Source organism: Arachis stenosperma, chromosome 1 (genome assembly GCF_014773155.1).
Source record: "Arachis stenosperma cultivar V10309 chromosome 1, arast.V10309.gnm1.PFL2, whole genome shotgun sequence".
NCBI classification, from domain to species: domain Eukaryota; kingdom Viridiplantae; phylum Streptophyta; class Magnoliopsida; order Fabales; family Fabaceae; genus Arachis; species Arachis stenosperma.
In genome coordinates this window covers 579,120-596,215 of record NC_080377.1, presented here as the reverse complement: position 1 = coordinate 596,215, position 17,096 = coordinate 579,120, and the positions used below count along the sequence as shown (strand labels likewise).

Below are 17,096 nucleotides of genomic sequence, written 5' to 3'. Positions count from 1 at the left end.
GAAAACATATGATAGATAAAAGAAATATCAGGGAAACATGTTGCCAACATTTGAAACATGTCAAATTTAATTGAAAGGTTAGTCGTTGCAATCTTTTTCTTACCATATAAGCCAAACATTACTCTATGATCATGCAAAATTCCATCACTTAATAGCATGGTTGTTTTTTTCCAAACAACTTCGGATCACACAATTGAGTTAGACTACAATAGAGTCGTAAACAACCTTCTCAAATAATGACCTGATCCCCAATGACTTGCTTCTTGAATGGTATCAATATATTCTCTATCGTCATTAGGGGTGGAAACAGGCCAGGCTTTGCTCTTAACAGGCCTGACCTGTCATACAGTTGATTGGCTTGAGTCTGTCCTGCAGCCTGTTATAGGCTCTTTATAAAATACTAGGTCTGGCCTGTTATTCAGCCTGGCCTGAAACCTGTTAAAAGGCCTGATAATTTTTTTTATAAAAATAAAAATATTATTTAAAAAAATTATTTTTAATAAAAATAGTTATATGTAATATGTCATATATTTAATATTTATAAAAAATTTTAAACTTCTAACATATTTAAAATATAAAAAAATATTTATAATAAAATATAATAAATTTAAAATATCTCATAATTTTATTAATAATAAATAAATTTTTATATATTTAATTATATTTTAACAGGCCCAGGCAGGCGTGACAGACCTATAAAGCTAATTAGTAAGCTTGGGCCTGGCCTATTAATGTATTAATGCTTTTAAAAGAGCCTGGGCCTGTACCTATTTTATAACAGGTCAGGTCAGACCAGGCCAAACACAGGCCAGGCTGCAGGCCCTGGCAGGCCGCCTGGCCTTTTTCCACCTCTAATCGTCATCAAGCAAACCACGTGCATACCATGCATCTCAAAATGATGAGTAGATAACGCCATTGTAAGTTCGGATATCTGCATAGCTTGTTGGTCCTTGTACGATATTAAGCAACAATCTTAAATAATATAGCTTACTGGATGAGGGTGGAATGTAGATCATCCTTCTAATCACTTGATGAGTTTTCCTGTGTTGCCAAGCTCGAGGTGAGGAGTTCCAAACAAACTTACTTCGAAACTCGTTATAAGTTAGTTCTCTAACCTCAGCACTGCCTTTACAATAGCTTCAACTAATGATTCATTATCTGTAAACAGAACAGGTTGTTGATCTGGAAGATGAAAGCTGATTATCACAAAGCATTACTTTCCCTTCAGAACCTATTAATCCTCTATTTGAAGGTAGGTGTTAGACCATTATATAACATGAAGGATTGGTTTTGTGGTTCACCTTAATTAAATCTTTGAAAGTGGTGTCTCAAAACTTGCTTCTTGTATATACATTCCATCCTGTGCAATATTTATTTATAACTTATGACTTAAGAAACTATTGAGAAGAATCAGGTGGTTATATAATTATGAAGCGAATGCTTTACTTGGTAATTCATAAGTTGCTATGAAACAATGATAACAAAAGAAGGTTTTGTGTGTTGCATTCTGATACATCTAGTTTGTTTCTTTACTTATAAGCAAAGAAGATAATTGTTGCCATATTGAACTTAGCCCTGGATAAATATGCTTATTTGAAGAGTTCATCGCTTAACATTCATGGTTCCAAAGCCATTGTTTATTCACTCATTTGTCACTTTGACGCTTAACCCCTAACTAAGCTCATGAATATAATTAGCTTTTGAAGGTAATTTTGAATAAAAACACAAATCTTTCACCGTTAAAACTAACTAATATATACTGTTAGAGTTTATCCCCTTATAAAAGGAGTCTACTAACTATTAGACTAATGGTATAGTGTTACAAAAGATGGAGGGAGATTAGTCAAGCTATATTAGAAGTGATAAACTCATGGGTGGAAGTCTATACAGACAAAGGAAACATTAGAACTATTAGTCAACAGCCTATAATATTACATGGTCATATTTGTCATACATGCTTGTGCATATTTATCATATCAGCTTCTGCAATTGAAGGTTAGTAAATATCACACTCTGGTCATTATTACTAATGTGGTAAATAAAATCTTCTTTAATAGTTTCATATTTTACCATCCTTAAAATTTTAACAATATCACTTGATAGTTTTAGTCTGATTTTGCTTAAATAATTAGTCTTAAGGGGAAGGGTAAGGTTTGGATAAGATTGTATGATATGCTATTTTTTTTTCTCTGCAAGATTTGATAGCATAGCATGCTGTGCCGATTCAAATTATAAAGTCTACTTACCAACTTAGATTACAAAACAGATTATACTTTGTTACATTATCCAAATTCACAGTTATTTTGAAACCAAAGGAGTAACATTTACCAGATCCAACGTCAAAGATTCATTTATAAGAGAAGGGGAGTATAAGCAAATACAGAACTCTATGAGAGATCATCAATAGTAGATTACTAATTCATTGACTGGATCCAAAGTAACAAAAACAGTAGAAAATAATCAGAATAACAGAATGTCATGTGAGGGATGACCTGAAAGAACTTGGAGAAGCGCAAGGGAGATAGCTAAGGAGGTTGCTTTGCTGCTCCATTAGAAGCATTGGCTGCCATTGTCACAATCTCTCAAGTTCAAACCCTAAACCAATTTCCAAACGGTTGGCTGCCATTGCCATTGTTATTCTTACAAGCCATTGTTGTCAATCACTCTTCATTATTATCATGATAATTTTCATGATAATTCTTGATAATTGATTTTTTCTAAGATGGATTCTATAGTATTTTTTTTATTGTGGTGTTTAAATTGACTAACTTACTTTTATAAATAAAAAATAAAATGTATAAAATAAAAATAAAATATTTAAAATTTATTAAATATTATTTCTTTAACTTTTTTAATAAATTAAGCATCATATCTTAGGCACTATAACATTCACTTTTTCTAATTATAACCGACATTCAAACCAATTACTAATCCTAAAACCTTTAATTGTACAATGAATCGTAACACAAATTGGAGTCAACTTTAAATAACCCAACCAAATATATGTGCATTACAATAAATAATAAATTATTTCTAACTGAACACATCACCATGGACAATATCATGATAATCATAGAGGGGAAACTATAGTTAAATACGAATTATTTTCAAATAATCAAAACCTTTGAAATTCTAATGTCTCGCAACTATCATCCAATAAGTTAGGAGTGTACATGGTTCGACCCGGTCCAAAAACTCGGTCCAGTCCCAAACATTTTAGAAATTAATTTAGTGTGATTTTATCGAGTTTAGAGTTGAGTAAGGGTCTCAAAAATAGACCCTATCATTATTTCGGGTCGGGTCCGCGCCATAGCTCGGGTCACTCGAACTCAACCCGGTGGCCCGGTCATCATACACAATTAATTTTTTGTGTTATTAGTAATGAATAATGGCTATTCTTATGTGAAATTTAAATATTGTAAACCTTAATATTTTGTGTTATTAGTCATTATAAGATTATAAGTTAATGTTTTATGTTTAAAATGCATAAGACTTTAGACTAATGCATAATATTGTGTTATTTGTATTGATTTAAATATTTAGTATTATTAGATAATATTATTATTGATTATAGTTATGGTTTAATTTTAGAGAAGTGTTGGTTCTTGGTATATTTTTTTAAGTGAATTTTACTATGTGAATTGTGAAATAATAGTTGGAGATTAAGTGATTTTTACATGCTAAAGTCCCGATTTTCACCCGATTTTTACTCGGTTTTCACCCAAATAAAAAATGTGTAGGTTTCATCGGGTCTAAAATCGGATTAAGTTCTAAAAATTAGGCCCGATCTATATTTCGGATCAGATCCAGATTAAACCAAACTCAGTGTGATTCGACCCATGTACAATTGTACACCTCTACAATGAGTGAAAATTGAATTTTACTGTAACGACAAAAGTGGAAATTTTGATAACACGACCATTGTTGGAGAGTGGAACACTCGAGTGATGATGCCAAAGGCCTTTCTTTTTCTCCACGTTCCTTCCTTTTATTTTTTTTTCACACGTCACGTCACGTCTCATGAGTTGGCTTTGCTGTCCAATGCAATGCATGCCAAACCCAACAATTTGTTCATTCCAATTGAAGAGTAGGCTCAATGATTTGTCAATTGCTGGTTGGAAAGACAGCATAAATGCATAATGTAATCTTTGACAATACTCCTTTATCTGTTTGTTTATTTATCGTTTTTGGTGTTGACAATTGGCCTTTATGAAACAATACTTAGTAGGTGAGGCCCAACCATGATGATAACTTTCACTCATAAGAAATAAAAAATGTTCAACAAAATATATATACTATTTTGGCAATGATACATAAACTACACAAAAAGCAGATAAAAACACACATTATAAGAGAACCATATATATATATATATATATATATATATGGTTTTCGTTATAATAGTTACGTAGAAACGTATCGTTATAGTAGTATTTTTTTTTCCTTGAAAAGAATGCATTTACTATGACCAAGAGCAAAAGATTAAAAAGTACATCAATTACAGAAAAAGCCAAAAGATGCAGTCTTGAAGCTTCGGTTACTCACGTTGGTTGAGCGTTGAGGTGCCCAATTAAATTAATTACAAACTTACATAGTGCCAATAATTTTAAGAAAACAATAAAATAAATAAACTAACTGTTACTCAGAAAAGAAATCATTTGAACCAATTATCCAAAAGTTATACATCGTCAATAATACTAAATAATCCCAATCATTTGAACCAATTATCCAACAGTTATAAATCCAATAATATATTATATTAATTAATTATCTGATTGAGAAAGACATAAGAGAGACATGCAATTAGGCATTATAGATGACTTAACTATTGACTTTTTATTATTCCATAAAAAGCTATGCCTTATATTAGAATATTTGAAGGATCAAAAGGATCCAAAATGAGACTAGACTTAATTTCCTACCCGCAACAAACTAGCATTTTCCACCATTATACTGATGGATTAAAGAATTGATTTCCAATATTACCAAACAGTTAGACAATGTCTACCAACAATCAGCAGCCACAATAAGCTCATTCTGGATCTAATTCTACAATATAACCTATCAGTCAAATTCAATGTTTCAATTCTTATACTTAGCACAAATATAAGCCCAACAAAGAAAGCACCAAAATGGATGATCCGTAACAATAGCATAAAATGTACACTACCCTTTTTACAAAAGTTGAGTATGCAATAGATTAGCACAAATAATGAATATACGACCAACAAAGAAAGCACCAAAATTGATGATCTGTAACTATAGCATAAAATTAACACTACCCTTTTTACAAAAGTTGAGTATGCAACAGAAAAAAAGTTTTTAAACAATAGAGATTCTACCCATAAAATATTGCTTCAAACAACACCATGGCTCCCCAATATGTAACAAATCTGATAAGGCCAACTCTACAAGAAGATAAAAAAACGGGGACAGAAAAATGAAAAATCTAAGCAACAAGAAACATAAATTAAGAAATCCACCTGCTTGCCTCATCTGACTTTGACGCAGAGATGAATATCTGTCCATTTTGACAGATCATACAAATGATCACATTCATTCTTCCAGCTGCCGCTCCCGGTTAGGATCTTCAAATAAATGATGTTTCAGGTCCAGTTTCAGTTTCCAGAATCTGATAAAGTCACTGCCAACTTATGTCTCATACCCTTCTTCAACAGTTGGAAGACTATCTTCCCTGATAAATGCCGGGTTAAGAAACTTAGCCACAAAAGCCCACAATTTATACACATCTTCAAAGTTGGTTAAAAAGCCCAGTGAAGCTGTCACAACTTCAAGCCTTACAAAGCTGCCTTTTCCATCCCGCCGACCATTCTCCATCGGCCTGCAAAGAGATGTATCTTCAAGATTCAGGGATACCCGCTGCTGTCTTGAGCCATCAAGGATCCTTATATGACTCAGAAAACCAATACCAAGAGAGATCCCTTCATTCTCAGCAAGCTTTTGGACAATCTCTGGATTGATCAGCCCCTTGCTTCTGTCTCTGACATTGAAAGCCACAGCTGCGCCCCTCTCATATTTTATTTTAGGGCCATAGATGTGGACAAGATTCACTTTTTCATCCCCATCAGAAACAGGTAACTTCAGCTGCAATAAGGAGGTCACAAGCCAATTTATCAAAAACCTAAGCCTGGATGTAGTTTTGTTGAGACCAAGCATATTTACATGATCTATATGCCGGCATACTATCTCTGGTTCCCTCCTGCCCCAACCCTCCTCATCACCATATTCTCCATCACTTGTGACGGCCTCTTCATCATCTATGCTAGCTGCAGATATGTCCCCTGGCTCTAGGGTCTGGTTTAGGTACTCTTTACGATTATCCTCCATGCTAAATGACACTCTTCTTCCCCTGCTGGTGTGTTCATTCTCTTCCAAACCAAAAAACCTGCCACCACCATATCGATTCCCTTCTCTCCTACCCAATAACCTGAATTCACCTTCAGTTTCCCTTCTTATGGCACTTTCTTTAACATCACAACATATTTCAGAGGTAGAGCTGTTCTCTAAGCTTTGATGCTGATTGAGCCAGGATCCTTTCAAAGCAACAGATCCATTTTGAGCTGCTTCACTGGTTCCAGGTTCTTCCAATATTCCATTGGCTTCTAAATGATCTGATGAATTACCATTTCTAGAATAGTGATTAGACTCATCTTGTTCTTCTTCCGGAACTTCTTTGACCCGGTCTAGCTCTTGTGACATTAGGACAGCAGCATCAAATGACAATACATGGCGATCATCGTGAAGACCTAGATTTACCTCTCTGTCATCATACATAGGACTTCCATATTTCTTGGATGTTGGTTTTGGAGAATGTTGCTTCTGGGCCTTCCTCCCATTAAACCACATGGATGGTAAGGGAGAAGACATCCTCGGTTTATTTAAATGACCAACACCATCAGACCCAACTGGACTCTGACCCAAATCAATCCAAAATGAATTTTCCGATGACTCATCCTCACTGAAGACAGGACTTTTCATCACCTCCCCAACAGATATGCTTTCAGTCTCTTCAAATATAGTGCTAGTTCCATCTCTTTCTGAGCTGTCTTGATCCATTTCATTCTCAAATACATCTCTGACCTGAGCAGACGTAAACGCACCAGAAAAGGCAGGTAACTGAGAGCCCTGACGAGTTTCAGAAGTCTTATCACCAGCAGCAATGACTTCCTCATCCTCAATACCAGCCAATCCATCCAATCCATCAACTGAATCACCCAAATATATTGGAAATTCGGGAGTAATCTTAACCATTCCAGAGCCAGTACTCCCAGACTGATTCTGGAGGCTTGCCATAACTGATTTCTTGATCAGAAGACATCCAAAACCTGTTGGATCATACCCAAACACCCTGTAAAATGATGTAACTATAAAATCTGGCCGGAATAGGGACAACCCAAGTGAATCCATGTCCTTAGGCCCCAATGATCCAGCATCAAGCAAGACATGCCAGTTGTTCTGCTGTGCCAAGGCCATCCACTGGTACGAATACTTAGCACCAGTTACTCTGGACTGAACTGGGAACACAAACAGACCGGTAGCTGAATCCTTCTTCCTCTTCTTTTTGCTGGAAATCTGTTTTCTCAAATCGGTGGAGCAGAGTTTGAGGGTTGGCCATTTAAACCATGCACTACATACTTTGGCACCTTTCTCCCTGGCACACTGAGCCATCCAAGCAACCGACTGGCTCTCATGGTCGAACATGGTCAACAATTTCTTGTTTGTATGGAAAGGGTATGATTCAGCCAGCAATTTAAAAGCTGACCCTCTACTAACAGTAAAAACAAGGCCATATTCATTCTCAGGAATATTCAGATAATCCATGATTCTAACCTTTATATCATGTTCAACTGTTCCTTTGTCAGCACCACCATAAAGTGCATGGTTACTCAAATTTGCAGTTATCTCAGACAAGCTAAATGTAGAAGAGTCCCAGTAGTGAATAGTCTGAACAAAAGAGAAGAGACCAAAGCCACAGTAATCAAGGCACACCTTAGGTGCCAAATGTGAATACTCATCAGACCTCAACTGATCAACTTTCTCTGATGACGAGTACTTGGGGTACATAGTGAGGAACTTCGAAAATGCCTCTTGTAAGGTGGGAATTTCCTCCTCGGACTCATAAGTGCGATCAGTGGCAAGGGCAGTGGCACGAAGGAACTCCCGCTGGGCGTGCAGCCTGGCAAGGGAACGGGATCTCCCAAAGCTTTCATCCTGGTTAGCAACAGTCTCTGGCTCTATGTCTCGAGATTTGAAGAGTGAACCATCTTCACAAGCTTCTTCAAGAGCTTCCCTAAGCTTGTTCTCTTGCAGCTTCCGAAGCATTGATGGGTTCCTCCTTATCTCGACCACGGAATCATCATCTTTCCTCCTGCTCTTCTTGTCCAAGAGCAGAGAAGCACAGTGGGAAATGGGCTTCCATAGTGAGAGATGCATGATACCTTCCACTGCTCTCAAAAATCAATTTCAGATGAGAGAACCAGGAAGCTTGAATTGAGTCACTTGAACGAACACAACACAGACAAGAAGTAAAGTTTCAGCCCATCAACCTGTAACAAATTGAGCTAAAACTCCCTAATTCCACGAAGACCACAACCCTGCATTTCCCCAACGATCGAAATCCTGAAAGGTGTGATTTTTGAGAGAATGAACAAACAACTCAGCTCACCATTTCCGGTGAAAAAACACCAATCACCAAGAAGAAGAAAAATGAAAAAAAAAAGGGAAAAAAACGGGGAAAAAGGAAAGTAATAAAGAAAAAACAGTTCATTTTACCTGGAGTAGGTTTCAATACCCAACTTCTTACAAAAGGAAAGTGCGATGCCGAAGATGGAGAGAGAAAAAGTCAAAAGCTCATAACTCTCAAACCCTAGAAATCCAGATCCCAAAACTTTGCAGAGCAACGCTCACATATACAAGAGAAGAAACTCTCCCCAACCAAAAAATAATGAGAAATGGGTTTGAAGAAGAATCCTAGGACAAGTAACAGTAACTTTGGAGCTTCAACTCTGTAATTTCAGAGCAGCATAATTAAAGCAAAGCGCCTAAAAACATGAAATGCTCTTTTACTAAAGAGAAGTAAATACAAAACATAGCGGTATGATAATTGATAAGTAGGTTCGTATCTTCCACAGTTGGATTTTCTTCTCTAAATTGAAATTGAAATCCAAAAGGCGAACGAAACAGCAAAGAAAATAAATAAAGAAGAAAAAAGATGAGAAAAGTAAGAAGGAAAAAAAAGAATAGAAATTTCAATTAAAGCATAACCCCCGTTCTGTGCTCTCTCTCTCTCTCCCTTTGATCGAAAACACTGCCTCCACTATGTTTCAACCGTTGCTTAACAACAAGGGAGAAGGGGACATTGACTCTCGCAAACGCCAAATGGTCTCAGTGATATTAAAATCAATTTCTGATTTTGCCTCTTAATTAATTAATTAATTAATTAATAATAATAATAATAATAATAATAATAATAATAATAATAATAATTGAGGTTCTCTTTATCTATGTTGGGTGGTGGGGCTCACGGGCTGAAGTCATGGCAAAAAGTCAAACAATCAGCTATCTTGTAAAAGCTGTTATGTGTTATGTGTTGAATGGGGCAAAAACCACACAGCTCAAAGTCCAAACCCTCTCCAATCCCAAAGTCCAATGGAGTAAATTTCTACTATTTAAAATAGGATTTAGGTAATTATGCGTTAAAAAAAATGTTAGAATTATTATGAATAAAAATATTTAAAGTTTTATTCTAATAAATATATTGAAATTTTGGATTTTATTTAGTCTTAAATAATTTTTTCAACTAAATCTTAAAAGTACTTTTAGTTAAATTCTTTTAAATATTTCGGTTGCTATTAATATACAACTCATGTTATATATACAAGTAAAGTCAACTATTATATATATATTTTGGTTTACCCAAACGGTATTTTTCAACCGGATAGTTTAAGGACTAATCTGTTGCGGATCTGAGCTCTATTTAAGGGTCTGTCGCTGGCCAATAGGTTGTTGCATGCACAAGGCGGAGTTCAAACTTCCAATACTTGCTTAAGTGGACGAGTGAGCTAACCACTCGACCAACCCAAGTTGGTTATATATATATATATATTCTGTAAGTGTGGTTTCTTCTTATAAAATATTTATATTATTATAAAAAATTTTTGTTTTTATAGTTTATCAAAATTTTTATAGTTTGTTAAAAAATTTTAAAAGAGTAAAATGGCAATTAAATTCTCGAAGATTTCAATCTAAAATTAATTAGTTTTTTTAAAAAAAGTATCAATTAAACTTTTTACAATAATAAACAGTAAACATGTATCTTTCCATCAATAGATTGTACGAAACAAAATAGAGTTACCAATGTATTTCGTTATCTATAATGGTTCGTTGCTATTACATAAGTATAGAAACAATGTAGTTTTAAATAATGAAACATTCATTATACTTTAAGTTTTCATATAACATTTATCAACTTCTCTCTATTTATAATGAATCCTAAAATAGATGAAGTTTTGCTCCAAAAACTATTATGTATATAACAATCTTTCATAAATAGATACGTCATAATAATTAACTGTACATATATTCTGTTTGTTTAGTGTATAGACACAGACACATAAACTATATAGATATAGACACAAAATATATATAAGTTATATATTTGGCAAAATAACATGCATAAAACATATAAAACTTTAAAAAGTCAAAAATATCTTCATCATCTACTTTCACCACCATTACTATTATCCATATTTTTTCATCAACCATTATAGTAATTCTTTTTTTCCATCTCCATTCTTAATTAAAAAATTATCCAGATAATAAAATTTTTAATAATTTCAACAACAAATTTAATACATATTTTTCTAACGAAATAGCAACTAATTAATTTGTATACTTCACATTCTGAATTTTTTGTGTTAATTTTAAGTTGTTGAAGTTAGATGAATGAACCGGAATATAGTAATTTTATAACTGAAAAAATAAAAAATTATTTGGAGAATGAGATATTTTAAAGCATAGATTTAGACTATAATTTTAAAAAAAGCATAGATTGATAATAAAAAATGAAAAAAACAGAACTTTATTTTAGAAAAAAAAAAGAAAATCCAAAAAAAGGCAAACAAAAAGATAAACAGAGAAGACAATGGAGGTACAGTGGGTCGATGGTAGAGACTCAACTGTGACATGATAGAAACGCAAGTCGTAGATCTGGAGATTCGTAAAAAGACAAAGATAGGACGAAGAGGAAGCGGCAAAACAAATTAAAGAGAGGTTGAGGAGGAAGAAAAAGAGGAATATGACGATGGAGGTGAATGTGGAGATGCAACGTCAGAATCAGAAAGTGACACATTAACAAAGATACTTCAGCGTCTCTAACGACGGAAGAGTTTGGTTGGTGATGGAGAGAGAAGGGATAGAAGTTGGAGACAGGAGGAAAAGGCAGGAGAGGAGATCTAGAGATGGAAGAGAAGAAGATGAGAGGTCAAAAGTAAAAAAATATAAAAATAGAGTAAGAATAAAATTGTAAAAAAAAAAAGTGTTTTAGTACCTATTTTTGTGTCTCAACTTATTAGAGATATACAGAATATATGTAATATGTAATTTGTGTTCGTCTGTGTATCAGCGTATCCTTCAAAATTTTGTGTTTCAACAATCAAACAGAAAATGTGTATCACCGTGTCTCTGTCTTATATAGACACTAACCGAACACTACATATAAACACCAACGTTAAGTTTTACATGATAAATTGATAAAAAGACATAATATGTCCATCATTTACTATAGTGGTGGACTAAATTAGTACTTTTTTTTTTCTTTGAGAACTTAATTGTCACTTTACTCATTTTAAAAATATCCATAAATTTTGTTTTGTTTCAATTTTATTCCGTAAGTTTTTTATTTAACATCAAATATACCCCTGACAACTAAATTTTCAAAAAATTTAAGACTAATTCAACAATAATACATGATAATTATGTCTTATTTGCTTGTGTTAAAAGTTATTCTTGTGAAATAATTGTTGCTGAATTAGTACTAAAATTTTTAAAAAATTAGTTGTTAAAGATATTTTTTATACAAATAAAAAATTTTTAGGATAAAATTGAAACAAAATTAAATTTACGAATAATTTTAAAACTTTTAGCAAACTTTGAAAATAAAAAATATACTTTATCCATTATTAGATTATATTATATCATGTTTAATTATTTTAATAATTGATTGTTTTATTAAAATAAATAAAATAATATGTATATTATATCTAAATAGTAATTTTTTATTTGTTTATGGAGTATTTTTACTAACCTATGTATAATTAGTTATATAAGAATATTAATTTTTAAAGGAACAAAAAGAACATCTATGAATTATTATCTCTATTTTTAGGATATTTAGCCAAACTAGACCCCACTAATTAGAATTTTAGTAATTAACATGGGTTAGATCGAGCAGTCAGTTTATTTATCTGTTTAAATAAGTATTGGAAGTTCGAATATCGCCTTATGTATGCAGTAATTTATTGGTTAGTGATAAATCCTTAAATTGAGTTTAGATCCACGGTAAATTAGTCTTTAGCCTGCCGACTAAGTTATTTTGATAACTAAATTCGTTCAATAACTTATTGACACAATAAAAATTAATTTTAAAAATAAGAATATACATAAAAAAAGAAAGACTGAATTGAATTTAAATACAAAAATAACGTGTTTATTGGACATTTCTCTTTTAAATAATACCAATTTAAGTTAATTCAGTAATTCTATTAATTTTCTTTTTTGATGTGTTACTATCAAATATTACATAATATATTAAATGAAAAGAATTTGGATCCTCTAAATTTTGAACTTTTATTTTAGAGAGTAAAATGTAATCTTTCATTTATTGATGGTTTTTCTCTCATATTTACTTTTGATCCCACCTATAAAATAAATAGTAAAAGATTACACTTTACTCTCTAAAGTGAAATTCAAAATTTAGAAGATCCAAATCCAAACAAAAATATTTGAGAATTATAATTTAGGAACCGAAAAGGGCTATAACTTTTTTCTTTTGGCTTTTTTTTATGCTTCGTTTTTTATTTTATATTTCTTAATTATTATTAAAATAAATAAATAATTTTATATATAATTATAAATATTAAATTAAATAAAATAATTTTATATTATTATTTTTCTAACATTACTCATATTAAAAAAGCGACCATTGATCATTTTTACCATGCCCAACGTACATCAGTATTAATAGTAATATATTAACAATAAATTAATGGAACGACCAACTCGATGAATGTTAATGTCTTTCAAAAGTAAATAAATTTATGCATGATTCCTAAAACATTATTTTGAAGATTAACCCTTTGAAAGAAACAACATTAATAAACTTTTGTAAGACTTTACACAATTATAGCCATTTTCCTTGTCTGATTGTGTCAGTATCTTTGTGCTTGTTGAGGATTTTGTTTACAGAGAGAAATCAATACTTTCGATTTCTTTTGATTGGATGAGACAAACGAGCAAAATAAAATATATTCAAGTTGATTGTATTGTAGGCATGTAGCTCTATAGTAATATTATATGATTATTTTTTAATTGAAGGAACAATCTGAGTGCATTGCATTCGTAACTGATATTTGGGTCAACATTACGAAGGGGATGGTGATAACTGGGAACAATAAAACTACAAATTTTGAAAATAAGACATGCCTGCCTATGCCTAGTTCACAATCAATCAGTAATAGGTTTGTTTGGTTTATGAGTTGTGACGTTTCTTTGATGTTAACCACAAAGTTTATTGATTAATTAATTGTTATTGTTATCAATGTAACAAACCAGATAAGTCATAACTTCTGAATTTTCCATATTCACCCACGTTTTTTGTGATATACATAACATTAGTGTATTAAGCACGGTAACGGCAAATCCACGTTAATGTTTTTTGGATGTACAAAATGTTTAAAGCCAGCTAAATTTACCTTAGATTTCCCTTTCAGGGACAAACTAGAAAATCAAAAATATTATTCATATAATAAAATTAGTCACTAAAATCACTCATTAATATATTTGTATATAAATATATTTTGGTACTTGTCACCGTGGGAAGTCAGTTGGGTGCCACGTCGAGAGCAATGGGTTGAAAGAGGGAGGCATCTGAATTTGGGTGTGAACTCTACGAGGAGTGGTGTTATCCCGATCATCAGTGGGTTGGCGAGTGAGCTATCTGTAAGGACACTCCAATGCTAAAGTAAGCGTTCATACGATGAAGCTACTAATTAAGGTAAAACTAACATATCTTTAGGGAGGAGTAAGTCCCTCTCCATTTATATCTTGTACTCGGGTAGGCCCTCTGACTTGGCCTCGTCCCTCTAGAAACTTCTGCCAGTTGTCCAGGTCTTCCTTGAGAGAAGGAGTGACGCGCGGGTCACTTAGCGTGTACAGGTCAAGGACCTGTCGGGTTGGTTGTCTGCAAAATAATGGACCCCCGACCCTTATTGGGTTGGGCCGGAACAGTGTCCCCAACTGCAAATCTTGAGGTTCGCGATTAGCACATTCAAATTACTCGTGTCTCCACGTGCGATGGTCCTCCTATACTCGTGACTTCGTTGACAAGATATACATCTTTGGTACATGTGAGCTACCCATAAGCATTGCTTGGGACATCGTTTTGATTTTCGTGCCAAGAGCATTAAAGTTCTTTATGACTGATTTGAAAACGAGGAAAAAAGCCTATTTTACCCTTGCCTTTTTTCGCTCCCCCTTGACGGTTATCATTCAGCACTCATTTTTTGTTTTTCATAACTCCCTCATTTCGCATTCTTCTTTTTTTTCGCCTGCACTACTTCACAATCAACAATCCACCCCCTGCATACTATGAGTTTCACCACATTGCCTCTCATTATTCATCACTTCCATCTACTTCCTCTACTGGTAAGTGACTCTTCCGTGCATGTTTTGCCCATTTTAATACCTCTTTTGTTGTTGCTTGTTGCATTTGCTTTTGTCATTGCTATTGTTGTGTTTGTTGCGTTTGAATAGGACTCGCCATTATTAGCTAGTTCTTAGGAGGGGTATCATAGGTGTTTCTTTCCTGGATTTAGACTTGGAATAGTGTAGAATAGCATAGTGTACAGTATAGCGTAGTTCAGTTTTAACATTCTCCGAGTTTCCGACTTCTCATTTTGACTGAAGTAGTGCCCCCGTTGTAGGTATGGCGCAGTAACCCCAAGTCCAAAACCTCATTAATCGTTATGCCTCACTACCAACGTGACGAGCACAACCTCCAAGATAACTGAGGAACTACAAGAACTCCGTAATTCTGGGATGTTGTGTAGGGGTGGCCCGTAGAAGGCAAAATACAATGTGTTTGTTCCGGGAGCCTAGAAGTGGGTCTGCTAACTAAATTTGTCATCCCATGGGTTCCCGACTGGACGTGGGTGTACAAGCCCATGTTCACCAAGTTGGATGTTTGCCTCCCCTTCTCTCCCTTTATCATGGCCCTTCTGAATTGCTGTGATGTCGCCCTTTCACAACTCCACCTCAACAGCTGGGCAGTCATCCATTGTTTTGAGATGGTATGTGAATATTTGGAGCTCCCGACCTCTGTCAATTTCTTCATCTACTTCTTTCTACTCACGAACCCCTCCCGAGAAGGAAAGCACAAAAAGAAGTATCTTTCCTTTCAAGTTGTAAAAACTCGACGAATCTTCGGCCTCTTTGAAGATTCATTTCATGGTTTCAAAGATACCTTGTTTAAGGTGAGGCCGGCTCAGTGCTGCCACTCTTTCTGGCTTACCCTTGAAGGAGAGAGACAGATACCAACCTATTGAAGCTTTGGTGCCAACACTAACTACTTAATAAAAAAGACCTATGATGCATTAGGTCGAGAGAACCAACATATTGCCGATGTCTTACTGGCGATTTTTGGTTTTAAAAATCTTAATCCTTATATATTAATGGGCGACTGAGATTCTGGTTGCGAGATTTTGTTTTTGTCAATTTCTCGTTCTTCCAACTTGCTTGTTACTTGCTTTGCTTCCGACTTGATGTGTCTTTATCTTTTGGTTTTCTAACTTGGCCTTTATTTTGCCTTTTTGCTTGCCTCTTGTAGTCGGAATGGCTGCTGGGAACACGACCTTGACCTACTTGATGACTCATCTCTTTCTGGGAGATGACAGCTACGACAATAGCTCGACAACCCCTACTGTCGAGTCCGAGGCCCAGGTTGTCAGCGAGGGTGAGGCTCAATCTCGGCCCTCAACCGAAGTACCCCTCGAGAACCCCATTGAGAACCCTGCTACAGACGGAGTCAACCAGGGTAAAAGGATATTGATCGAGACCGAACCCGAGGTGATTGTTATCACCAATCCGAAGAAAAGAAAAGTAAACTCTAGTTCAGAGAAAGTTCTCTCCATTATAGAGAAGAATTTTGATGCTAGATTCTTTATTGACTCTTAACTCCTCCTCGGCATCGAGGAGTTCTTCCAGAAAGAGGACCTGGCTGCCTAGGCAAGGTGGACGTACCAGAGCCTTCTTCAAGCAGCTGCTATTGCCAGAAAGGTTGAATCCGTGCTAGCAAATGGTCAAATTTTGGAGGGAAAACTCAGGGCTGCCCAAAGAGACATTGCCAACCCCAAGACCGATGAGGCGGCTTGACGAGGAAGAGAAGAAATCCAAAGAGAGCGCCAATGAAATCAACCATCTCACGGATCGGGATCTCTCACTTTCTCATTAGCTCAATGCTCCCCTGGGATGGGCTGAGGCGTCGGAGGCCAAAGTGAATGATTTGGAGGAGAAGCTAGCTGAAGCTATAAAGTCGGCGGACACCGCCCGCCAGGAGGCCCTGACTATGAAGAAGAAAAACAAGAAAATCCTTAAGGATGCCTGGGAAGCGATCACGACTACCGAGGAGGCGATCGAGGCTCAAGTCTCCCTCCTTGCTCCCGACTTCGACACTTCAACAATTGGGGACTTTAAGATGATACGGCATGGGAAGGTGGTTGACATCCCAAGGAAGTGAGGCGCTTCGTAACTTGTAATTTTTGTGTTCTTTTGAACTTTGCACTTGTTTATTGTTGGGTCGA

General features: G+C 34.8%; 1 protein-coding gene across 1 annotated transcript; it reads right to left on the bottom strand.

The window, feature by feature from the left end:
• Positions 1-5,245: 5,245 nt before the first annotated feature.
• On the bottom strand, positions 5,246-9,379 carry LOC130964711 (uncharacterized). Its single transcript, XM_057889897.1, has 2 exons — positions 8,794-9,379; positions 5,246-8,640 (listed from the first exon to the last, which is right to left on the bottom strand). Exon 2 carries the CDS (start codon positions 8,452-8,454, stop codon positions 5,653-5,655), a length of 2,802 nt encoding a protein of 933 aa, XP_057745880.1. The 5' UTR covers positions 8,455-8,640; positions 8,794-9,379; the 3' UTR covers positions 5,246-5,652.
• Between the last annotated feature and the right edge of the window lie 7,717 nt (positions 9,380-17,096).